A 25,234-nucleotide genomic window follows, 5' to 3' on the forward strand; every position below is an offset into this window, starting at 1 on the left:
CGTTGAGGTGCATTACCGCCCTCTACCGGACTGGAAGGGTAGATTTAGGGGAGTAACTCCAATTATTCAAGAATTTCTTAGGGTTAGAAAATAAATAAACAAATAAACAAACAAACAAACAAATAAATAAATAAATATTATTTTTATTTTTCCCCATGTTTTCCACCTGCCATGGTTAATCCTGCTCCACTTTCTGCCATTCCTCTGTTGTGGCCAACGTCCACATCCAACGTTGGCTCTTGTCTGGACACCAGCTTCTGTTGTGGCTTCGCCTCGTTCATCCGTGTGGCACCCGAGGCTCAGGTACCCGATGCTTCCTCCCCCAATTTTGACTTTCGTCATCAATTGAGCAGGGTGTGGTTTCAGTGCATCCAGTGGACACAACCACCGCATTTGATAAGGTAGACAGTCACTTGATTTTTCAGCATTTTCAAGCCTCATTTAAAACTTGGTGATGTTTTTTTTTTTTTTTAAATCACTCACATTTGGCAGGTTTGTTCAACCTTCTGTTGTGTGTCAAATTTACAAGACATATTTATTTTTGTTTCACAAGGTCTGGCACGAAATTCTAGCATTGTGTAAATCACTCTTGGTGAGAAGAAACTCTTTTTTTCTTGTGTTTAGAACAAAGTCAAATGAATTCTGAATTACATATAGGTTGAAATGTAAAAAACACTTTTCAACCTAAATACATTTTACACAAACGTTCCCACTAAAAGATTTACTTGTTTTACAGTTGAATTGTACAGTTTAGGTGAAATAGTTTTTTAAAAACCTTTCGAAATCAGTTATCAAGAGGCGTGCTCAAGCGGTGAGGTAGAAGGTGGTCTCTGCTACATGAGAGGTAGAGAGAAAAAAAAATCAATCCAAAATCCTAAAATCTGCATTGGCGTGTGTGTGTGTATGTTCAGAGGGGGCCGTGTTATCATATATATACACTCACCGGACACTTCATCAGGTATACCCACACAGTCTAATGATTTAGCAAAAAATGGTGAAACTGAATTTTAGGCTTCCGTAAAACAATAGCATCTCCTGGAAAGTTAGAGAGAAGAGAGAAAATTATGCCCCAACTAATGTGGGCAGAACATACTGTAGCATAAACGTCTGAGTCATTCATTTGGAGGATACACCATAAAAAAGGGGCGTTTCATTTTTTTTTTTGTTGCAATGGATCCCACTTAACATGTGTACCTAATGAAGTGACCATTACAAGCATGTAAAGGCTATATTGTGTGTGTGTGTTCTGCGAGAGTGGGGGCGATTATGCGTCGCCAAAGGATGAGGCCTTATCCTTCAAAAGGTCCACACACACATGACAACTCCAGCTTCCTGTGGACACAAGAAGATAAAACAATTAAAAAAAAATATATATTTCCATAGAAAGGATTTTCATGAGACCTCTTACTGGAATATGATTATTGTGTAAAACGCTGAAACACATTACAACATATTCATCTTATTCAGGGCTACAGAGCTCATTTTTACGCTCGCAAATTTTTCAGTAAAATCCCCAAATTAAGAGATCATTTACATACAGTATATACCTCCTCCTACCACATTTCTTGGCCCATTCAAACCATTCATAGGTAGAAAATATTTAGATCATTAGAGGAAATCTCATGACAATCCACAAACAGCCAGATTTTCACAATAAAAATACAAAATTAAGAGGTACTTTACATGTTTATTCCGCTTTCCACATTTCTCGACTGATTCAGACCTTTCCAAAGTCTCACATTCGACATTCCAACAATTCACTTAACTCCCGAGCATTTCAGTTCAGATTCAGCTCTTCAGCATTCACGCATAATTAGATTCTCTAGTTATTTATTACGATACCTTCTGGTGGCTGGGTCATGGGCGGCTTGAGGCAGTACATGTGGTAGCCTCGGTCACAGTCGTCGCAGAACAGCAGCTGGTCCTGAGCGTGACACGTTATTCCATTAAAGGAGGTCCTCAAATAAAAATTATGTTTCCTCTGAGGTACATACGTCGTTTTCGGAGGTGCCGCAGAGGCTGCAGGACTTGCACTCAATGCACTGCCACTGGTATGTTCTCACCGCGTGCATCATGTTGTCGGTGAACTGCAGACATGTCGGGTGGCCTGCGTATGAACAGGAAAATGTGCATATTTAATACAAATACTGTATTACAATATTTATGTGTGCAGTTTGACTCTGGTGACATTTGACAGCAGATTAGCATCTTGTACTAGCAGTAGGAATGAAGCAACTACAGTAGCTACAGTATACATAATAGTGCATTAGCACTAGTTAGCAACTAGCATGTTTAATGTTGTTGTCGTTTTTTTTTTTTTACTTTTTTCAAATTTTTAGGTCAGCCTGACATTATACAGCCATACACTGTGGATGTATTACTTTGACAAGATGACGACATCATGATGTTCATTATTTGACTGTTTTGTCAGTGGTTAGAGTTAAGAAAGTTAGTATTTCATTGCTTTCTCACAACAGGGAAATACTCTTAATTACATCCCATTGACTCGCAGTGTGAGATCCGAAGTCCATTAATTGCACCGCTCACTGTTTTGATCCTTTAAAGCATTTATGTTTGGGATTTACCCGAGCGTCCGCAATCGGAGCAGGACACCAGCTCCTCGGCCTGGCCCGTCTTCCTGTTGGAGTCCTGGTCTCCCAGGCAGAAGTCGCAGTAGTCATTGGGAATGATGATGCCGTCGGGACCCTTCTGAGCTACAGTGGCACAAAAAAGTATTGTTGCTCCCGTATGGACCGTCACATAACGTTCATAAACAATAATCTGGGGTACTTTTGGCTGTCAGAAAAGTGAATGGCAGGGAACCAAAATCTACATCAGCAGGTTTGTGGGAGATATTTTCTCACAGGTATGTTTAAAATATTCGGGTGACTTAAGTTTATTTACTAGTGGTGCCATCGGAGAACACTTTGTCTATTGACACCCGGAAGTACGCGTGCCGTCGTGGTGAAAAGGTATGTTGGATTGTGCAGTTAAGTGCGTAATACGTTTGTGGTTGTCGGAAGGTCGCGGGGGGGACGGGGTCGGCTCGCTCTCCTTCTCCTCATCGCCCCCTTCCTCCTCTGCCAGATGGGTGTGCGTGTAGTGGTAACTCAGGCCAGGACGGTTCTTGTAACGCTTTCCACAGACTGCAAACCAACAAGAATAAAAAACATGATTGTAGAGAGCGCCTCCATAAATAACCGGCACACTACTCATCTACGATTAAGCCCGATGGATGCCAATCACTGCTTTAATGGACAAAAAAAGTTAGTTTACTTCATATCGTAAAACTACAGAGGTAGGTTAGGGCTTTGGTTAGGGTCACAACAAAAAGTGAAAAAATGACTAACACTACAAGAAAGTTGTGAATATGAGAAAATGAATTGACATTTTACAGATAAAAACGGATTTTACTGTAACATTTTATGAATATTAATAATCATCACACGATTAATGTTGTTATACAATGAACCCCCGTTTAGTGCTAGGTATAAATTCCAGACCTACCCGCAATAAGAAAAAAAAAATCAGCAATATAGAGAGACCATTTAAAAAACATTTCTTTATAGTTTTACCCCTCCCACACATTTGTGCCTTTAAGAGGCGGGGCCAGGTGGTGTGGCATGCAACGTTGGCATGTGTATGTGTGTGAGTCTCTGGGTGTGTGCTCACTGTGTTTTACATTCAATAAAGTTGTGAAAATTGCATTGGCGACTGTGGCTCTCCTTTCCCACATGTGAGGGCACTACAGTAAGTAATGTATTATTGTAAATACCCATGAAAAGCAATCTCCTACAAACGTAACAATTATTAAGTAGAAATCTGTGAAGGGAAGAAAGTCTAATCTAAAACATGTCAAACGGGCACTGAAGCCATTGTAGAACTTTCCATCACTGTTCTGCAGCCATTTTGTCGCAGGCTGCAGAACTACAGTTGGTATCAAAAGTCTACACATGTCAGTTTAAATGCTCGGTTCTTATGATACAAGAAAATGAGGACAAATATCAAAAAAACGTTTTCCACCATTATTGTGGGCTATAATCTCTACAACGCAATTGAAAAGAAAAAAGAAGACATCTTTTCAAAAGGGGAGATAAAAAATAAAACAACTGAGATAATGTGGTAGCACAAGTGTACATCCCCTTAACTAGGATGTAGCTGTGTTCAGGATTAACCAATCACATTCAAGCACATTAAGTGGGCGTCAGATGACACCAGCTACCACTAATTAACCCCAAATAAAGTTCAGATATTCTAGTAGGCTTTTCGTGATGTCTTGCTTTCTACCAAGAGAGTTAAGGTTATGTGTTAACGCAGACTGGTATATGGAACTGTTCATAATTCCCTCCACCTGTACTAAGGCCCTTGTTAAAGCTAAAGAAAAAGAGCCCCAAAGCATGATGCTGCCACCTACACGCTTCACTGTAACTATGGTGTTCTTTTGGTGATGAGCAATGTTGTATTTTTGTCGAACATACCTTTCGGAATAATGTCCAAAAAAAACGCCATTCATGGTTTCATCAGACTATAACATATTTTTCTAAATGTGCTTTTTTTGTCACACTTTCCCGTAGCCCAGACATATGAAGAAGGGAGATTGTTGTCAAATGTACAAAAGAGCCAATACTTGCCAGAAATTCCTGCCACACGAGCGGGTTAGGTAATACGTCGCTTTAATAGTGCCGGGGGGAAAGAGGTTTTACTTGGTTTCATCTTTCCATATCCCCAAAAACCTGGCATTTGAACAGGGGCGTGTAGACCTTTTATATCCATCGTGAATGGCAATTTGTATAAATATTGACACAATTATCCCTATAAGGGGGAATTTGTGGGAAACATGCGTATGTCAAAGCCAGCCAGTTAGCCTGTTGGCATGCCTTGTCATTAGAAAGCATTGAGAAGCGTTAATGTCATGCTTTTGAAGCATTCAAAGCCATTAGTGACAGCACACAGGAAGAACACTGGAGGAGAGATACCTTCTTCAGCCTTTTTTGAGTTATGCTTTTGTTTGTGTCTATCTGGAACAGAGGAGACACACAAGCAAAAAAAAAAAAAAAGAAAAAAAAGAAAAAAAAAAGAAAAGGCAGACAGGATTCATTCATTTTGCTTTTGCTTTTTTCCCCAAAAGAGATTCATTCATCAGTCCGCTTCTGCAATCCTTCCTGGAGGAGAGGAGCATGCTCATGAGGCAGGTCACATAAACAGCCCGGTCTTTCTTCATGCCAGGAAGCGACTTGAAGGGAATTTAAATGGCTTTTTATCACCTACAGACTGATCCGGGGTATGTACGATACACACACACACACACACACACACACACACAGGATAAAATGAGAATTTCTTTTTGGTGTCTTACTGTCGCAAACATAAGGTTTGTCCTGGTCATCCACACTGACCGCTTCGGTCTTCTTGCGACTGGAGCCTCTGTTCTGTAAAGATAATGGAACACATTTCTTAAAAAAAAAAAAAAAAAATTCTCTTGACTCCTCATGATTCAGCGCAAATTCACAGAGGTGAACATTTTTATTTTTACTATGGTGTTAGCGCAGAAAACCTTTTTCTGAAGGGATTGAGAAATAATGTGCAAGAAATGTGCTAGAAAATAAAAAGACTGCTTCGCAGGGAATTTTCACTGACTTTGCCTCTGTTTCTGTTCTTCCTCTTCGGCGTATCCGCTTCGAAATCTTCGTCGTCCTGAAAGCCGTCGCCGTTTTCCTCGGCCTCCAGCACTCTCTAAGCAGGAAACATGCAAAAAGAGACCTTTAGCTGCACAAATAGGCCAAAAAAAGGGAGGAAGAGCTAAAGCGTGTGTGACATCTAAGATCAGGGATGCAGTATTATCGCTATAGTCACCTGTATTTCCAGCAAAGTCTCCTCCTCCTTGCACACGTTGCTTTTCTTTTCCAGGAGGTTGTCGCTCCTGAGCAGGGCCTCCAGGGCCGTGGCCTCCCCCGGGGGGCCCTCACGCTTGGGCGCCAGCTCGGCCTCTGTGGAAAGAGAAAGTGAGTAAAAATAGCTTTTTTAAAAAAAAATAGAAGATGAGTTTGGTTCTTTTAAACACTCTCCTTTTTATTAGATTTCGTGAACAAACATGTTTTCGTTTTTGCTAGTTTGTCATTTTCATCAACTCCTGTGTTGCTATCAATTTCACTAAAGTCGTCAAATTTCGCTTTCCCGCTATTTGACGCTGACCTTGTGCATGTACCCTCTCTCACTCACACACACGCACACTGCTGCTCAGGAAGTATTAAATAAACATGAAGCACTCCTAAAAAAAAAAAAAAAATCCTGTGAGGGGAGCAGTCACATTCCTTTGCCATGTGTTGTCATTGATATCTGGGCCGCGCTGCACAACTTTTTCCCTACACTGTTTCTATTTTCTTGGTTTCTAAAATAACTCTCCGAACTCAGTATTATATTGCGTCTGCAGGAGGAGGAGGAGGAAAAACAATGGCGGCAAAGCAGAAACAAAGACTCGCCTTCGTGGCTTCCCTCCCTTCTTATCGGGTTCCTGGTATGCATACATACAAAAAAAAAAAAAAAAAAAATACAAGTACACTTCATAAGACTCACTTACAGTCTAATACCTCTCAGGCAAATGATTAGAGGCCCAGTTAGGGTGCTTCTGTACCACAGTGGTAGTGTGTACGTGTGTGTGTGTCTGTGCATGTTTCTACACAACAGTGAGAGAGGGCATTGATTCTGGAGAGAGAAAATGAACCTGGAGACCTGGCTAACCAGAGCCAGATGGTCAGATAGTGAGCCTTGAAGCCACACACACACCCGCACACACACACACACACACACACACACTGCAATCATATTATTGGGTTTCCCTTATGTGCTGTTTTTTTTTTTTTTGGGCCCCATTGACATGAATGCTGTTTGTTACTCTATTACTGTTACATTTATATGCCGAACACACAAGAAGTGACATGGTGATTTTGTTGATTATGCACCTGTGTGTGTGTGCTTTTGTGTGGTTTTTTTTATGTGCGCATTGCCTACCTAGGCGAAGCTCACACAAGCGTAGTTGGGGATCGAGGGGTGGGTGGAGTCGCCGCTTCTTTCGCCAGCAACGCGCCGGGTAGGCGTACATCTGTCCCGAAACCCTGCCTGGTACAAACACGCACACACGCGCACACATATAAGGGAAAAACACAGTAGTGTGCATATGAGGGGACACGAAGAATTTTAACAAGCATTGGAACAAAACTGTCATTGAGACCTACACGCGCACACACAGACAATTATTTCAGTGTTCAGGCTAACGATCCACATATTTCAGGAAGTCGCATTTGGGCTGTTTGTCACGATTGGCATGGCGAAGAACACAGCTGATTTATTTTTGGGTTTTCACGGGGCAAAAAGGGTGAAGAAAAGGAGGCGGGAGAGGATTCGAATGCAACATAATGTGCGTCAGGTCCGCCCGCAAAGTGCAGGGTGCGGCCGGTGCGGCGTTGTGGAGGGAGGACAGGCTATTTGTGTCCGGCTCGATGCAAAACAAGCACAAATCTTCCTGTTCGGGTGGTTTTGTGCAACATAGGTGCAGAACAACTCATGAAATATACAAAAAGATGGCGACCTGTTTGCATATTTATGAAGGGAAGATGCACTATTATTGTCCATTTTCACATCCTGTAAGTATAATGGTCCAGTGTCCTAATATTTGTGTCCATATAAAAATAGGCTCAGTCACACTCTACAGAGATTTTTGGAAACTCTGCCCCCAAAGCTGCAATTAGACACATGAAATTTGGTAGAAATGTCTAGTTTGAGTAGACCCACAAAAAATTCTCAATGACCTATGACTGAAAAACAGGAAGTGTGCCATTTTGGGAACATTATCTTTGTAAAAAAAAGAAATCAGCCCCTGAAGCCAGTTTGAGTGGGCAACATGAAATTTGGTAGGCATATCTACCAAGAGTAGACCAACAAAAAAAAAGTCTCAAGGACGCATGTCGAAAATGATTTTGGTTTGAGTTGGCCATTTTAGGATCATTTTGGCTGTTTCCAGGTCTGCTTGATTAAAAGACGGACTTTTTCCAATCGCTGCCCGATTTGAACCATGTATACCAGACGTGGATGCTAAATTGTGACCATTTTGACTTTTGGCCATCGAATGTGGACATTGTAATAGCGGTGAAGTTTGGCGGGCCATAAAAGACAAAACCCCTGTCTTCCTTCTAGCCTCACCTGGCTGCCGCTGGCACTTCTCCATCCAGATGTAACAGTTGTTCTGGGCAACGCCGGTTTGCGAGTCCAGAAAGGGCATCCGCACGCTGCGCTCGGCACGCAGGCGGGCGTTGTAGCTGCGGCATTGTTCAATAGCGTCCTTGTAGAACTGGTCGCCCAGCCTGGACAGACACACACACACCTGGAGTCAGTAACGATCACGACACACACTTTCTACTACCATCCGCGACACATACATGGGCCCATATTAGATTCTGACGTCATGATAACCGCGAGGCAAAATATTGCGGTATTAGAGGTTACAAATGGCTTCCTTCGTCATTTAACCTGAACACTAAACTACTTCAAGACATGAATAATCAACAATCAGTTCCTGCCGTGCTTCCAACCAGCAAAATCACAGAAGGATGGGGATACCTGCATGTAAGATGGATGGCATCTGACTTGATATCTGAGTGCAAACAAGCTGAAGAAGCTGTGTAGATGCACCGCACAGATATGTAAAGAATGCCAAATTGGACAAGGACCAGCATGTGGATTTCACAAAGATCTTCATTGTTTGGATGGAAGGGCGAGTGAGCGGGTCAAGAAGATAGGGGAGGGCTCACCGGCCACTTCATTAGGGACTCTATCAACATCCAATACTTCGTGAAAATAGGCTCATTTGATTTTTCTCAAAAATCCGTGGATCATTGACACAAAGGCGTAAATGGAGAGAGGGAACGTCAAATGTTGAAAGTCGAATTCAGTTTGAACTTTGGAATTTTTTTTACTTACTGTTAAGTAAATGAGTTGAAACCAAACTTATTTTACAAGAGCTTTACTGTGCTTCTACTGAAGTAAAGGGTGTGAGGACTGTCCGTCTAATAATACAGGTGGTCCTCAGTTTACGACCCGACATACGAGTTTTTCGCATTTTAAATGGCACGCGATGAGTTAGTTTGCGCAGTGTCATTCGAATACGTGGTCACATGGCTCAGTTCCCGCCGTATTTACTATTTTTCATCAGTTCTGTAATTATGACTTCACCACTTTGCCAGCATAGGTTTGTGATACACTGCGCCGCATTCTGACCAACATACAATTTGGGATTTCATCACAACCCGCCAGAATAGAAATCTCGAAAAAAAATCTGCCTTTCGAAAAATAATAATAATGCTCATTTTCTCCTCCGCCTGAACTTGGGTCACTTTCTACTGCTTCCTCGGGCGACTTCATATGCTCTTATATAAGAGAGTCACCGCGCATGTGTGCCCGAGTGCCATCACGTGTGTTCGAATTAAGGTTCAATGGAAAAAGGCAGTGTGTGTCCTGAGACGAGCACGACTCAAGCATCCAAAGATTGAATTATGTATTTCTCCTTCGCACACGTGTTGTTTGTCTGATGCTTATGTAACCTTTTTACATACATGCCTATGTCACCAACTGAGATATCCGATGCAGATGTGGGATTTTTATCCACATTTGGGAGAGGACGCTATCCGATTCCATGTGGTTTTTTTTTTTTCATTTATTGAATTGTGCCACTTGAGAGCAAAAAAGGTGAAATGGTATCCCGTGAACCATGCAGTGTAAATCCGACCTTTAGTTCCAACGTGAAGCAGATGACATTCTGCACAACATGGGAACCGTTTGGGGAAAGCGTTTTTCCATTCCACCAAGGCATGCTTGGATGAGTTTGATGCAGCGGAAGGCCGTCAGACACCTTTTGGGATGAACTGGCATGTGGACTGATCTCACAAAATTCCCCACAGACACACGAGCAAAATCGTGTGGTGAGTCTTTACCACGAGAGTGGAAGCTGTTGTAACTGTAACTGCCAGGTAGTTTTTCCACAGTTGATATGAGCTAGAAAGGGGGGAAGTGCGCGTCTGCTCGTCATTCCACCGCATCAACTCTTCCTCGTCTGCCACATGTTATATTCATGTGCCTCACTTGAGCATTTTGACTTCCCCTTTTCCCGAAACACAGCAATGAATCAATGGTAAAGTCATCAGTGCCGTGATAAATCACTGTCAGGTGCTACGGGAAGTGAAACCACCTCGTGCCGGAGCCATACATCTTGCTCGGGAAACAAACACAATGCGGCTCGGCCTCTGGGTAGCGGCGGTCATGGCTCGCGATATGCTTTTGGCGGGCTATAACTATTGTTTTTGTAGCATAATAATTCACACTGTTCAGACTGTTATGTTGCACTTGTATGCATGAATGCTTTCTTAAAAAGATGAACTATTGATGTTGCATTTTCCAAAAAAGAAAAGATTTAATCTGTTTCTAAAAAAAAAAAAAATCATTATTGCAATGGTCTACAAATTGTTTATACTGTACAGTGATACCTGACCTAAATTATACGTTTTTCAATATATTAGCCGTTGTTGGTCACAATGGTCAGAATATTATTTTTTTTCTTATACTTGCAAGGCAAAATGTGATTTTTTTTCACATTCTTGTTTTATTCTACATTCAGTAAGTCCTCCTCGGCAGTAGTTATACTGCAGAAGCTTTACACGTGCTAATCATCATCAGCGTCAGAAAGAAAGATCCATGTTCATAATTCTTTTGGGTCATTTTGTTAAATTACATTTTATATATCAAAAGCTGTATCGGTATTCCGCATCGGTGAGTACTCAAAAAGTGAATATGAAAGGGAAAAAAAAAAAAAAAAAGGATCCAACGTCCCTACAAATGTATAATGTGCAGAGCATGAAAAACCACAAAAACGGCAGATTAACCTCCCTTCCTGTTTACTTCCTGTTTGGAGTCCCCCCGCAGCCTGTTTAGGCGGCAAACGTGCTGATTAACCGGAACTGTAAGCTTGTGTCCTCACAATACAGGGAACGGTGGCGTTTCATGCAAACATTTAGGGCTTGTTGTAGGCTGAGCCAGAGAAGGAGCGGTGTGTTGTGTGTGTGTGTGTGTGTGTGTGGGGGGGGGGGGGCTGACAGTCGGGCCAAGACAGCATAAATTGGGTCGGGTGGGGGGTGTTTGACATGTCTCGGGGGCACACGTGTTCCCTTTCGACCCGTGTCACCCTCACATGCACACACGGGGGGGGGGGGGGGGGGGTGAAAGACACACAAAAGGGAAAAGGTGGATGGGGGATTAGAAGGGACATTGGGGAGGGGGGTGATGGAGAAGGGCAGGGGGCTTAAAATGTCTCCGATGCAGCTGCGGTGAAATGGATGAAAGATGGATGCATGGATGGAGGACAAGGCTCTCTCTCGTCCTGTTTTATGTATGTATGAAGTACATGCAGCCAGACTGACCCCCCCCCCCCCTTCCAGCTCATGCCCCCCGAAATCCTCCACCACACCATTATGGGGGAGGGGCGCATGGCAACACAAGATATAAAACAAACACGTAATAAAAAATACACAACCCCCACAGTGTCCTCTGCCCAACCCCCACACACAAATAGAGAAATCTTTAATAATAATGTTGATCCAGACGTGCGTGTGTTGTAATGTAAGGCTTAAGGATGCTTAAGGACATTTTTGATCATATTTAGGCTGTGATGTTGTGTATTTGTATTCTATTGGGGCGTTTTGCATTATATAAAACTCAGTGGTTAATGAAAGAGCAAATTTTGTGAGGTTTTCAATTTTTTTTAGTTTACATTTTAATAAATTCGGGAAGCTTATAATTTGGGGATTTTTATTTTGGACTCATTTGAAGATGCATCTTTTAGATGGTTTAGTACTACACTACACATTATTATTTGAGATTTTCTTGAGCTTTTCATGCTTTAGACATATTTTTGTATTTGAATATGTAGAACCAAAAAAAACAAAAAGAAATCGTAGATCTTAACGAGATTCAAGCATACGCAATGGGTTTGTATCAGAGAACGTGCAGATGCAAATAAAGATTATTCCAATTTGGCCAAGGTCCTCCATACCCATTGCATCAGTTCCAGATCGTTCGTAGGTAGATAACAGATGGCCTCTGGAGGATAGTGGGATGCTCACTAATCGGCTGCTCGGACATGCACAACAACAAAAACAAGCGCATCCAGTCCAGTATCTCAACACTGTCTGCGGCCTAAGATGTTTTGCAGAAACGCAGGAGTTTAAAGCGCCGCCGGTCTTCTAAAAAGTGCAGCCTGCGTGTTTCACTCTGCGTTATCATGCCCTATTCATTTTGACTGAGGAATTCAGGAAAGTGAAAATAAGGCTTAGTATAGGGAGTGCACTGCTGGAAAAACAGCGTTGAGAGAAAGCAGGAATAGCTTCCGATCCATCCAAACAAATGTGGTAAGGTGATTAAGACAAACATGTTCCATGTCATAACGTCATATTAACTCATTCCAAGTTTCATGCTATCAGACTCATGGCAGTCATGACATTCTGAACCTAAATCAGTGGTTCTCAAACTTTTTACATGACCAACCGAAAATACAGTTGCATAGTAGGCTTACGTGTTAATCAATCATTCAGGTCTAAAAGCTCACCCTGAAAGAAATAAAACGGTTGTAAATTATGTAAATAAAAAATAAGAAAAAGCACATTTTAAAGTTGACAACATTTTTCTTAACTTGAGTTTTTTTATTGTTCGTTGCATTTTCCACATATTGAAAAGACCTCATTGGGACATTTGCAATAGCACTGTGCTTTGGTGTTATTGTTTTAAAACCAAGGTAAAAAAGAACAAAAGTGAAACTGAACTGAAATTCACGTTTTAAAAAAAAAATCACAACACAAAAACGGATAATAAAGATATGCAGGCTTATGCTTGGAACTCTCAGTTTACATCATGCAAACTGATGTGCATGCGTGGTACGAAATTAAAAAGTAATAAAAGTGTAAGCAATGACAAAAGAGTCTTTCGCTTGAAGCTGGATGTATTATGGGCAACTTTTTTTCTACAGTAAAGGTGGATGCGAGAGCACGAATGCATATTTCCATAGTGTATCATTGCGCAAAACATCAAATCGCATGCCATACATTACCTGCAGACACGCGTGCGTAGATTGTCCAGGTCTAACAATAGCATCGTTCAAATGTGTTATTTTGATTTTCGTGAAGCACATGCACTGCCTTTTTTTGCATTCACACAATCGCACGCCATGCAACCTCGAGCACGTAAATAACAAACGCTTACTTACGATTTCAGGGGATTCTGGATTGCAGTCGCCATTTTCCAGCAGGACGTGTAACGTACTACTGTATTCCAAATCTCGATGTAGTTTGGGATCCAAAAAATGCAATAGGAGAGGAGTAGGAGGAGGAGGAGTGAGTGGTTTGACCCACAAGAGCAACCAATGTGTGCAGCAACGTCGAGGCAGTGGGCGCGGCCTCAGTCAGAATTCCTGTCAAAATGAATAAAAGTAAAACATTTAGAAAAAGAGATGTTTTACGTTTTAGGACGTAACATTTTTAAAATAAGAAGCAATGCATTTTCCTTGGTCACGTTGCGAGTCACTTAATCAAAATACCCAGTACGTAACAAAATGTTGATGCATATTATAGTAATAAAGTGTCAATTTACATTGTTTTGGGACAATGAACCGATAAATAAGCCAGAAATCCACAATATACTTGAATAAAAGCAACGGAGAAAATAGCCAATGGGAGCTCGCTATGTCATTTACTATTGTTCACAATCGACCAATGGTGACTAGTCACTGTTACAACCGAACAATACACTCTATTCGATACGTATTAATTAATCGAAATTGCTATATTATAATAATAATCTGTTACATTACAGTATTCTTTTATATTTAATAGAAAAATAAAACCTAAACCTCCCTTTTTTTTTTCAAAAGAAAAAAAAAGATCACGTCATGTACCGTTGGTAACGATCAACCAATGACGATCATTTCAAGGCGGGACCTAATGACGGAAACCCACTGTCCGGGAAGCTAGTCTTGCAAGCTTGGAAACTACTTGAAACTACGAAATTGTTCAAATCTTGGCATGTAGCTTACAAACAGGTAAATAAAACCCAGCACTTGAAAGTGTGTTTGTTGCCGCTAAGTTAGCCGAAGCATCACAACAGCTCGCAAACATTGGCGAAAGAAGGCTAGCTCCACGCTGGAACACGTTGTCGTGAGATTGAGTACCAACAAAAACACAAACAACAACGTGGTGTCCATACAGTTTGGACCAGTGCCAACATGAAGAAGTGGAACTGGAAAGAGGGCCAACGAGTCCGAAGAGGACAGCAAGGTTACACTCGGCACCTTGGACGTGGACGGTACCGAGGAAGACAGTGGAGACCATCATGGGATGACAGGTAAAACCCTAGTTTTTGAGCTTGGAAATTTCTGTTCTCCTTAAAATGCAACAGTCGCAGTCATTTATGTAAAATGTCATGCAAATTCCATATTCACAGGAATGGGTATGGCGATGCAGGGCCTTCGTCTAGAAGATCTGACAACCAAGCCAGCTCTTCTTCCTCCTCAGACAGCAGTGCGGCGCCAGGTCAGTAGCAGACATCCCCAAAAGTACTCTTAGTAAAAATAATCCCAGACTTGAGCTTGACATACACTACAAGCATAGCACAAGAGTCTTTTCTGTCATCAGAACTGCCAGGTTTCTACTTTGATCCGGAGAAGAACCGATATTTCCGCTTGTTGCCGGGTCACAACAACTGCAACCCTCTGACCAGAGAGAAGCTGAGGGATCAGGAACGAGAGAAAGAGAGAGCCAGGATGCTTGCAGAGGATGGCAAGCCCACAAAAGTATTACAACGTACATGACATTAATATGGAGTGTATCCAACTAGTCAAAATGTGTTATTTTGCTTCTAGAAAGCACCGAGGGCAGGGTTCAACGCTTCCTTGCTTCTACAGAATCGACACTTTGGGCTGCTATCTGAGATGTCCTACTGCAGGTACTGTATTGTTGGTGCCCATACTCAGTTTTAGATTTGTATTTTTGCCTGTGGAGTCTATGTTTGTAATAATACTATGTCATATATCTAATCTATGCCAATGCCGTATAGTAACAGGCAGAACACTTAAATGTTCTTCCACTAGGTGGCAGTAGGTACAATACACTGACTAACGGCAAATTTAATCAGGCTTTGTGTCCCTAAGTGTATTTTTGATCAGGTGTATTAGTGATTTACATTTTAAGTTTGACCTATTAAAGCCTGCAATTTTACACTGCGTTGTATTTTATAGCTATGTTTCATAAAAAAAGATCCCCATGTTGCTCAACTTAACCCTTAATTCATAAATATTACTAAGCATATATTGCATATATTATTATTATTATAAAAACCTTAAATACAAGAGGAAAAATGAGAATGGATTCGGAATCACTGCAAAAAAAAAATATAGAAATGTTTATTTGTATCGCTTAAGAAAAATAATTGTAAAATTGTTGACTGATGTAATTAATGTATGTTGGCAGTTTTTGTGAAATTTTCAAAGGTGCTGTGTGGTGATTTTTTTATTTTTGTTTTTTCTTGTGTAAAATATGTGACTTATCTCAGTAAAGGTCAGGAAACACTGGGATGAGCGTGTACATCAGCAGGGACCCACTTTGAACTACAAAAGTTGGTATAAAAGGAATTTTTAAATAAAAAGACAAATAAACTTGAATTATTCAATAAAATCGATTCATTGCCCAGCCTTAATTCGTACCAGTTTAGGTAACTTCGAGCTGTGTATGTGTGGGAACAACAAGCATTTGTGAACCTTAGTGACAATACATTCCTTCAAATTTATGTAAATTTGTCAGGAATTATTGCATTGACATGCACATGACCAGTTAAACATCGCACTTCCAGGCGGGTTCACGAGTGTAGGATCAGCGCCATGAGACGTCACAAGCTGGACTACCAGAGCACAGACGACTTCAGGACCATCATGGTCGGTGAATGCGCCGAAGCAAGCTCCGCCTATGAAGCTGCAGGGTGGATTTCATCGTTGTTCTCTCGCAGGCCGACTCCAAGTGCGAGAAAGTGTTCACCGTCAGCGACATGTCTCACGGGGGCTGCAAGTACAGCTACTTGAGCTTCAGCACAAGCAGCATCAGTGGCTCTCTGTCTGTGGAAACGTGTGACAACCCTTACTTCACCAACTGCAAGGTGAAAATATGAAAGGGGATATTTTATGGAAAATTATACAGAAATAGTTGGGTTTTTGGAGTGCCTGCCCCCCATTAAGTGTGATATTACACAACCATTCTCAATCACCAGATTGATTGTGTTGACATGTGTTTCAGGTGAATTCCCTCTGCTTGGCCTCGGTCAACTATCCAGACTCTCACATTTTGTATCCTTTGCTAATGCTCTTGCCTTATATTTGATGTACAGTGAAACCCTGTTTGTCACGGTGGAGATTTTCCAGACCCACCCGTGATAGGTGAATGTAATGTATGCTTTGCTTATGTTTTGCTTCGGCACAGTACCCCTTAACTGCAGCCTGAATTGTCCAGACTGTGCCTGGTGGGTGTCGCGGACAGGCCCGGCTACATCACTTTGCTTCCCGCTTCACTCTTCAGCAACTCTGACTCAAGTTACATCATTTTTTATTATTGTTTTCATTTGTATTTTTTTCAATCTGTCATCAAAACTTGCCATTTAATGTGGTTTATAGCAGAGTAAGAGTTGCACTGCATTATACCAAGAGCTGAACCTAATAGTCTGGTTACCTCATTTGGCTAGTAAATAAAGAGTTAAAAGTATCATGAAGTAGCTCTCAGTGCATTTAACCAAAACTAGATTGGATGTGCTGGTGTACCTAATGAAGTGTCCACATCCGCCCACAGATCAGCCAGGGATGCGTTGCAATTTTAAAATCCCCACAGCCTGGTGCTGCGCTTGGTGTCCACATCCGCAGTTTGACAAGTTGTTTAGTGCGGGTCAGTGTCAAAAAATACTCTATACTTGTGTCCATGATAGTTTGTAGCAACGTGTGTACAAGCCTTTTTAATTTAACGGTGTAATGTCATTGGTTTGTCGGCAGGTTTGTCTCAGAAGGTGGTCCTGCAGCAAGCCGTCACGGGCAAGAAACGAACGGTCAATGTCGACAGCGACGTTCTGGCTCAGCAGTTTTGTGTTGGAGTGAGTTGGTGTCTTTTTAAGATTTATTGTTGTTCGACGTGTCGAGACAGGATGCACATACAGTCCTGACATCTCAATCGAATGTGAAAATGTGAGGTGGGGTGTCAAATTTGGACAGGTTGTTGGTGTGCGTGTACCTCGGTTTCACCTGACAGTTGATCCACGCAGGTCCCGTTGCTGTTCAACGGCTGCCGATCGGGGGAGATTTTCAGCCTGGACGCACGGGAGTTTAGAGGCAGCAAGGCGACGAGCTTCAGGCAAGATTCGGCCATCACGTCGGTGCGCGTCCTACGGGACGAGAACTACCTGCTTGCTGCGGACATGTCAGGCCAGGTCAGGAATCGCTTTTTTTTTTTTTTTTGGTTACACCTTCACCACAGCAACATCACAAGCTGTGCGATCTCCGCGTCAGATCAAGCTGTGGGACATACGGGCCAGGAAGCCGGTCCAGGAATACCGGGGCCACTACAACGAGCATGCCAACCTCCCCATCCACGTCAGTGAGCCCGAGGGCCTTCTTTTTGCTGGTAGGAGACAAAAGTACTTATGATGTACAGATACTTCGGTTTAAAAAAAAAAAAAGAGAAAAAAAAGACCCTTGTATTTGTGCCGTCCTATCACTGCAAACACGGCGTTGCACTGAGATTCTTCTTTTTACCCACAGTGGGTCAGGACTGCTACACGAGGTGCTGGAGCTTGCGGGACGGTCACCTTCTGAGGACCATCCCGTCGCCCCACCCGGCCGCCAACGACGCCATCCCCAGCGTGGTCTTCTCCTCCCGCCTCGGTGGCCGCTCGGGGGTGCCCGGCCTGCTGATGGCTGTCAAAAAAGACCTCTACTACTTCCCCTACAACACGGATGAGACTGAGTCGTAGAAGGTCTGACTGAACGGGACGCTGCAATTACCGTGAATCTGGCTTTACAACCACTATAATAACTAAGTTTCAAAAATGTTTATTATTGTGTTTGCGGTGGTGTTGAAGGAAAAAAAGTGACAAGTTTGCTGTTTAATTCATGAGCACGGTGCCCTTGTTTGCGTTGCTTTGACTTTATTGTTTAATGCTCATGTTTTATTTATATACAGCACTTTGTTTCAGCTTTGTGTTTTAACTTGTTCAAAAAACAAAAGAAGTTAAAGCCGCTTCATCTGACATTTTTAAACTGTACTGAAAAAAAAGAAAATCCACTTTGTTATCACAAATAAATCCCAGAAAACTCAGCAAATGAGTCCTTGGCAGATGATTGAGGATATGTTCCAAAGAAAAAAAATACTTCAAAAGCATGTCAGAAAGGTTCCAGGACTGGTGTCACAAATTAGATTTCAAATCCAAACTCCAAAGGTTCTCCCCCTGGAGTGTATCGCACTTTCCCAGTCTTTTCTGCCACACCTTCATGCACTCTTGCAAGGATCTTTCCGTGAGTAGGGAGGTTGCTTCATCGCAGCGCTGTTTTCAACCGGCAACTGTCAGGTGCTCAGGGCGGGCAGTGTGAGCAGGCGTGTTGTCCTGCCTCCACTTAGGCCTCTTATCAAACGAAGCAAACGCCGCAGGATCTCTTTGTAGACGTGCTTGTCGATCATCTGGCTCACACCGAAGAGAAAACTTTTGAATTGTGTGTTTGAAATGTCTTTTTTGACACCAGCCCTGGAACTTTTCCCTCACACTTAGTATTTATTTGCATCGCTTAAGTTTCAAGTCATTTCAAGATCTCGCTCGTGAGTGGTGAGGTTTTTGAGGGTCCAGCCTCAACAATGTCGTATTGCTAAAAAGTTCATCCAACGGTGTAAACAAGAAGGTGTTATGTCTATATGATTGCGTGTGGTTTCAATTGGAATTCGTCACCATTAAGGCCTTTCTATTAATGTTGGCCTTTATAAAATTTACCACTAAAGGCTTGTGGTGTTATTAGAGTGGATATGACTTAAATGTTTTGTATATTGGAATGCATCTACAGTATATAGTACAACAATAAACCCAGATGATTATCAAAAAAAAAAATGAAGGCGCAAGACCAAAAACAGTACTTTGCAAAAGTTTCACAAGTTCCACCACTATAAATATTGTTTTCATAGACAAAGCCCAAATCTGAAAAACAGTGAGATATTTTTCCCTCCATGGGCTAATAACCTATGAACCTTTGGTGAAAATCTAGATAATGGGATTTTTTTTTTTTTGTCTTCATTAGTCAAACAGTCATTAATGGAACAAGATAAAAAGAAACACAAACATCCTTACTCAAGTAATCGCTTCACACACTTGTGTGACCATTTCAGCCTTGGTGGAGGTCTGCGCTCTAATGAGTGACATTCAACTTGTATAGTTTTCCCCCATTATTTGGAGGTCAAGACCAAGCCCTGAGGCAAATGACAAAATTCTGCTGATAACTGACCCCTCCCCACAAAATGTCCACACTGTATTGCAATGGCTTATAGATGCAACAAGATCGAGGCAAAGCATTACTTTTGTCTGAATAAAACTCCTCAACTTCATGCTTTCTTACCACCAAGGTACCACAATAAGGCCAAAGAAATATTATTAGTTGTTTAGTCTTAGCCCCAAAGCAGTGAATAGGTGAGTTTGCTGTTGGGCTTATTATTTGAATCAGGTGTGTTGGAGGAGGGAAACATCTAAAACATGCAGGATAGTTTTGACACCTGTGCTGTTAAATCAAGCTCCTACCCTTACTTCGGTACAGTTCCTTGGCACCAAGATTGCAATAAATACTTTTATTGCTTTGGCCTGTGCGTTTTTCAGTAAACACAAATAGGTTCCAAAAAAAAATCCACAAATAGTGAGGATAAGCAGTTCAGAAAATGGATGGATGGATACGAAAATGCCGAACCGCGGATATCCTGGGCTTCACTGTATAGTTATTACAGCATAGCTATCATAATGGCTTTTGCAGAGTACTGTATCATAGTCCCACTGATGACTTAATGTGACAACTAAATTGTAGTTACAAATGACTGCGTGTTTGTCAGTGGCCTGTGTCTCAACCCCTTAACTCTGACCCCGATAAACAGTATAGGAAAAGGATGAATGGGCTACGATGTGATAACCCGAACAATAATCTTGATCTTCGATAGCAATTAGTCCAAAAGCGATTGTCCAAAACGTGATTCTGTTCCCTCAAGTTCCTTCATGATATTCAAGTTTCATCGACTGACCACAGTTTAAAACAGAAAATGCCGTCATAAACCCAAACTGGAAGAACCAGAGAGAAAAGGGTCCATGTGGTTTTGAAGTCCTGCTAGAGTTCCCCAGACTTCTGGCTGCATACACTGCAGACCCTCACCGGGTGATCCCAACCCCGGGAGGGCACGGCGCGCCGCTCCTGCGAGCAGTCCTCGCACACGCCCTGACCGCAGGCGCGGCAGTGGTGGATGGAGAGGCGAGAAGCTGAGAAGTCCCGCTGGCAGCCGCAGCAGGAGCGGATGTCCTGGTCCGGGACCCAGTAGGCGGGACGTGCCGCTTCCTTCACCAGGCCTAGCGGACACACAGAGGTTGATTTAAAAAAAAAAATGTTTTTTTGCTTAGGCCATAGCCCTATCTAATATAAAGTAGTGCTTTGCTGCCATGTTGTGGTAGCTATAGGCTATTGTAAAGCTTTGTAGGAGGGCATCAAGTACTCGCTTACTTGATTTGGGGTGTTAAGAGCAAGCCTCAGGTAAGATAAGAATGCATGGTTGTTGCGGTACAAGACAAATTCATTTATCGCCATACTGTTTTTTGTTTTGTAATATTTATGGCCTTCAAGTGTTTTTCATGCAAATTTACTGTAATACTTCTTAACTACTAGGGTAGTGAAAGAAAATGGAATGCTCAGTTTTGCGTTCAAATTCGGGTCATCAGAACGGAACATCCTTTTCGGGGAATTCTCACCGAGCGGTATGTCGATGGCGCCGACGACGGCGCCAAGGGTGTTCTGAACGGCCTCCCCGACTTTCCTTGCTATCAAGGTGCCGCCTTCCTCCTCCAAGGCCGCATCCAGGAGCTCTAGAGCCGACACTCACACGTCAGCCATCTTTCTGTACATCGCGGTGGAAAGGATGCAAAATGTACATACCAGTGGGGATTTCTCTGTTTTGGAAGCAGGCGTCGCACACGCGAACGGGTGCTAGACCCCAGCCTCTCTCGGGGACCGGGCGGACTTTGGAGGAGCAGGCGTCGCAGAAGCCCTCGCCACAGGCTCGACAGTGGTGCTTGGTGTCGTTGGCTTGGAAGTCCACTGCGCATTTGTGGCATTTCTACACATTGAAGTATGGCAAATTGTCATGTTTATAGAAAACAATACTACTGAATTATTTCGTTTTAATCTAATACTTGATTACATTTTCATCATTTCAATACCTCTTCAGCATATTTAGTGATACATTTTTTGCCTTGTACATACCAGGATGAGCGAGTTGGGCGTCCAGTAGGTGGGAGCGATCTGGTCGGTGAGCCAGGAGGTGACCGCCTTGGCCGGCTTGACGCTGAGCTCCGAAACCGACTGGGAGATGTACCTGACTCCGTCCAGCAGCCTCTGGGCGGCGTTGTGGTTGTCTTTCAGGAATCCGTCAGACTGAAATGAGGACAATCCGGTCGTTGTTGCGGCCGTTCAGCGGAAGCGCGTCCCGGCCGGTTAACGACGCCTGCTAACGCATTGAGTTGAGTATGGCCTCACCCCTGGCCAGATGTGCTGGATCTCGGTTCTGACTACCGTTTCTACTGGATCCTGGTTTCCATACCAGTACTGCCTGCTTCGATAAATCACTCCACAGTTGGGACACTCAATGACATATCTAAAATGAAAAAAAAAAAACACAGTGAGTTGGCCTTTGAAAATGTTCCTATACGGTAAATATCGGCGAGGGGAAAAATCCACCAATACTAGCGGATGCCGCTGACTTGACTAGTTTTGTTTCTGTGGTTTGGTACATTGTCAGACCCAGCCCAACTCAAACCAACCCTATCCAACTTCCTCCTGTGACTCACCCAGACCAGGCGTAGACAGCCAAGCCAAACCATGGCGAGTCGGACGAGGCCGTCGTCTTGGGGACCACGATCACCTCCTTCCCGCCCTCGTAGCAGGCCTGGAAAGTTGGCAATGTCGTCGCTTGCATCCTCATGAACATAACATCAACGCTCACCTTGCACGTGTAGATGCGGTTGTCGTACTGCGCGGAGTAGCGACATCGGTGCTTGGCTTCGTGTTCCGCTCCCTCCTTGAGATGATTCATGCTTCTCTTACAGCTTGACCTAAAAGTGAAGGTTCACCTTAAAATCATTAGCAACAAAAAAAATAGATGAAAGGACATTCAGTAATCATTCATGGTCCACGATGAAGAAATTCACTGTTCGCTTTTTTTTTTTTTCTCTCAATAGAACCCACTTGTGTTTTTTGTGATCTTTCTAAGGTCCACAAAAGTCCATGTTTTTATTACTGCACTGTACATACCCACAACTCAAGCAGATGCAGGAACAAGTGAAGTACTCATCAGGGAAGAAAGAGTTACTGGTCATGTGTTCATCGGGAATATCGCCACTGAAACGCTCGCTCAGCACCTGGAGGGATCAAGCGGTCATCAATAGTTAGTCTCTCTGAATAACATCACTCCTTGGCAGAGGTAAGTGGGGTGTCGCTGGACCTGCAGGGCCTTGTAGATGACGCCGGCGGAACGGGGCGAGCGGGTGGAATTGTTGTCCAGCTGCTGCTCCAGGCTGTGCTGCAGGCCGCTGAAGTCTGTGGGTGGGTTGTAGGTGCGAGTCCCACGGTACTGGATGGAGCTGAAGGCCTCGGGGAACAGAGCCAGCTTCCTGAAGCGCTCCTGGAGGAGGCGGTCCGCCGACTCGGATGGCTTGTCTAAAAATTGCAAAACGTCACGTCAACGCCATGCGTTTCTGGTTTAGGACCTCCATTTGTGTACTCTACCTGATCCTAACAGTTTGGTGTGCACAGTCTCGTGGAAGATGATGACGGCGGGGCCCAGGGTGGACAGCGGGACATCCAGGCCGCAGCGTGTGGTGGTTGCCTTCAGCTCCTGGGCGAAGTGTTTCAAGTAGGCCTCTGAGGCGTCGCCCAGGAACTTGAAAAGGTCGTCATGGAGACGGTCGGCGCGCGTCCGGTAGATGACCAGGTCCGAGATGGCCAAGACTTTGAGGAGGAGGCGGGTTCGCTGACCCAGGCTCGACCCTGAGTCCAAGAAATAGAGACGTGATGATGACTTGGCTTGACAATGTTTGCCCAATCTTCCTTGCGGGAGTATTTCACGCTTATTTACAGTGTAGCTGAAGAAGCCGTCCAAATACTTGTGAACCTAGCCAAAAGTGGGTTTAAAAGTCACAATATTTACATCTTACCAGCTCCGAGCAGTCCTTCCGTGTCAATGACGACCACGCGGTGCAGCGGGTCCATGGCAGCCCACACTCCCACCGTGCAGGACTCCTGCGTCGGGGACGTTTTGAACACTTCCCTCCCGAGAAAGAAGGTGTGATTCAGCGTGTGCGACTTCCCCTCGCCGGTGTTCCCAAAGATGGAGACCACCTTGAGTAGCTCGTCTGCGTCGCATCCCAGTCTGTTCACAAACTCCTCATTGTTCTTCACCTGGAAAACCTCTTAAAATTAATCCCTCCCTCTACATCCATCAAGAGAAGAATGTCGAGGAACTCACCTGCATCTCCTCTTGCTCATCCACCAACAGGAAGCTGCACACTTTGTCTAGCTGCTCTTTCAGGATGTCCAGCTCAGACTCCCCGGCGCTCACGCTGTTCTCCTGCGGACTTTTGGCCTGGGGGTACAGGGTGAGAGGGTGCTTCCTCTTGTTCCCACCGCTGTGGGTGCGCTTCTGGCAGTCCAAGCACAGGTTGATTTTGCATCCCTGGCAGCGTACGGCCGCTCGCAGCCGCCCGGCCGTGACCGAGCCGCCGCCGCCGTCGCCTTTGCATGAGTCGCAGAAGGGGACGTGGCCCGGGGCGATGCGAACCCGGTCGTGGTTAATCATGCGCTCCTGGCGGTGGAGCTCCATCTCGCAACGGGCGCATTGAAGGCTGCTGCACTCGTCACATTCGAAAGAGGCCTCGTCCGACCCACCGCACGCGTAACTCTCTTGACAGACTAGTGGTGTGTTCATGCCTTTATCTCCGGCTGGACCTTGACTACTCATGGTTGATAATGGAGGACTAGACTAGATCAGCACACTTTAGGAAAATTCCTAAGATTGAGAAAATAGTTCTAGTAATCTAAATTAGCACCACAATGACTTTTGTTCGTTGTTCATGCAGTCTCTTTTCATAGCATCTAGTCAGACTCTACTTCGTGTTTTATCATTTTATGTTTACTTTAATCCTTTCTTCAGCTGCTGAAAAAGTGGTTAACAGAAATGTTTACTCAAGAGACCTCACAATCATGCCACAAATAGCTTTAACACTAACCCCTAGTGTGTGTAATGTGAGCACCTTGATAAAAACAATCATTCTCAAAAGTAATCATATGTACATAAATGTCATTAGCTAATGTGTTGACCAAAAGCTGCTCCAGCATCTTTTTTCTTTTCTTAAACGGGTTGATGCCAAGATGCTAAACAGCGTCTAGTGTGACCATGGTTATTTATAAACTGAACTCGGTTTTGCGTTAATAATAATTTACAGTACATGTAGTCGCACTTGAGTAGGAAAACAACAACCTTCGTGTCAATCGGCTGACCTAGCGGAGGTTACCAGTCCCAGCCGACGACGGCGGACTAGACTTGACTAAACTGCCACCTCGACACAACCTAAAAGTGTACGCTGGCTAATAATAACGGAGCATAGCGCCCCGGTGCCACGTACTAACCTCGGCGAGAAAGTTAGATTGCTGTGTCAGATCCCGGGAGGAGATGATGTTGCTTTTACATCAGCTGATCGGCTTGTTTTTATCCAGGGGTGAGAAGTCAGCAATGCATGCTGGGAAATGTAGGACAACACTAGCCTGCTGCTAAGCTAAATCAATCACACTGCATGCTTCATTGTTGCTATATTTAAAATATTGTATTTTTAAAAA

The 25,234-nt window shown here is 43.5% G+C and overlaps 3 protein-coding genes across 7 annotated transcripts; 1 reads left to right on the top strand and 2 right to left on the bottom strand.

The window, feature by feature from the left end:
- Window positions 1-155: 155 nt before the first annotated feature.
- Window positions 156-13,504, bottom strand: dpf3 (double PHD fingers 3). 2 transcript variants are annotated; one of them, XM_086019238.1, is made up of 12 exons: window positions 13,301-13,504; window positions 8,197-8,357; window positions 7,009-7,116; window positions 5,854-5,987; window positions 5,638-5,733; window positions 5,357-5,429; window positions 4,977-5,018; window positions 3,006-3,146; window positions 2,586-2,714; window positions 1,995-2,107; window positions 1,843-1,924; window positions 156-1,332 (listed from the first exon to the last, which is right to left on the bottom strand). In XM_086019238.1, exons 1-12 carry the CDS (start codon window positions 13,330-13,332, stop codon window positions 1,265-1,267), a joined length of 1,179 nt encoding a protein of 392 aa, XP_085875364.1. In that variant the 5' UTR covers window positions 13,333-13,504; the 3' UTR covers window positions 156-1,264. The 2 variants fall into 2 exon arrangements, with proteins under 2 accessions (XP_085875364.1, XP_085875365.1); XM_086019239.1 differs by lacking the exon at window positions 4,977-5,018.
- Window positions 13,505-14,003: 499 nt separating this feature from the next.
- On the top strand, window positions 14,004-18,451 carry wdr21 (WD repeat domain 21). 3 transcript variants are annotated; one of them, XM_086019162.1, is made up of 14 exons: window positions 14,023-14,131; window positions 14,298-14,433; window positions 14,533-14,621; window positions 14,724-14,881; window positions 14,951-15,033; window positions 15,937-16,018; window positions 16,090-16,236; window positions 16,374-16,423; window positions 16,587-16,666; window positions 16,920-17,012; window positions 17,117-17,214; window positions 17,383-17,547; window positions 17,627-17,741; window positions 17,879-18,451. In XM_086019162.1, the coding sequence occupies exons 2-14, from the start codon at window positions 14,315-14,317 to the stop codon at window positions 18,088-18,090; spliced, it is 1,491 nt and encodes a 496-aa protein (XP_085875288.1). In that variant the 5' UTR covers window positions 14,023-14,131; window positions 14,298-14,314; the 3' UTR covers window positions 18,091-18,451. The 3 variants fall into 3 exon arrangements, with proteins under 3 accessions (XP_085875287.1, XP_085875288.1, XP_085875289.1); XM_086019161.1 differs by having other exon boundaries at window positions 14,004-14,433; XM_086019163.1 differs by lacking the exons at window positions 14,023-14,131; window positions 14,298-14,433; window positions 14,533-14,621 and having other exon boundaries at window positions 14,740-14,881; window positions 14,926-15,033.
- Window positions 18,245-25,116, bottom strand: zfyve1 (zinc finger, FYVE domain containing 1). Of its 2 annotated transcripts, XM_086019160.1 has the most exons (13): window positions 25,028-25,108; window positions 23,868-24,407; window positions 23,557-23,800; window positions 23,129-23,389; window positions 22,845-23,059; window positions 22,655-22,761; window positions 22,347-22,455; window positions 22,192-22,289; window positions 21,881-21,998; window positions 21,608-21,778; window positions 21,281-21,461; window positions 21,097-21,210; window positions 18,245-20,700 (listed from the first exon to the last, which is right to left on the bottom strand). In XM_086019160.1, exons 2-13 carry the CDS (start codon window positions 24,357-24,359, stop codon window positions 20,465-20,467), a joined length of 2,346 nt encoding a protein of 781 aa, XP_085875286.1. In that variant the 5' UTR covers window positions 24,360-24,407; window positions 25,028-25,108; the 3' UTR covers window positions 18,245-20,464. The 2 variants fall into 2 exon arrangements, with proteins under 2 accessions (XP_085875286.1, XP_085875285.1); XM_086019159.1 differs by having other exon boundaries at window positions 23,868-25,116.
- Between the last annotated feature and the right edge of the window lie 118 nt (window positions 25,117-25,234).

This window comes from Filicampus tigris, chromosome 20, assembly GCF_054856515.1.
Source record: "Filicampus tigris isolate MCC_2025a chromosome 20, RoL_Ftig_1.0, whole genome shotgun sequence".
NCBI lineage: Eukaryota > Metazoa > Chordata > Actinopteri > Syngnathiformes > Syngnathidae > Filicampus > Filicampus tigris.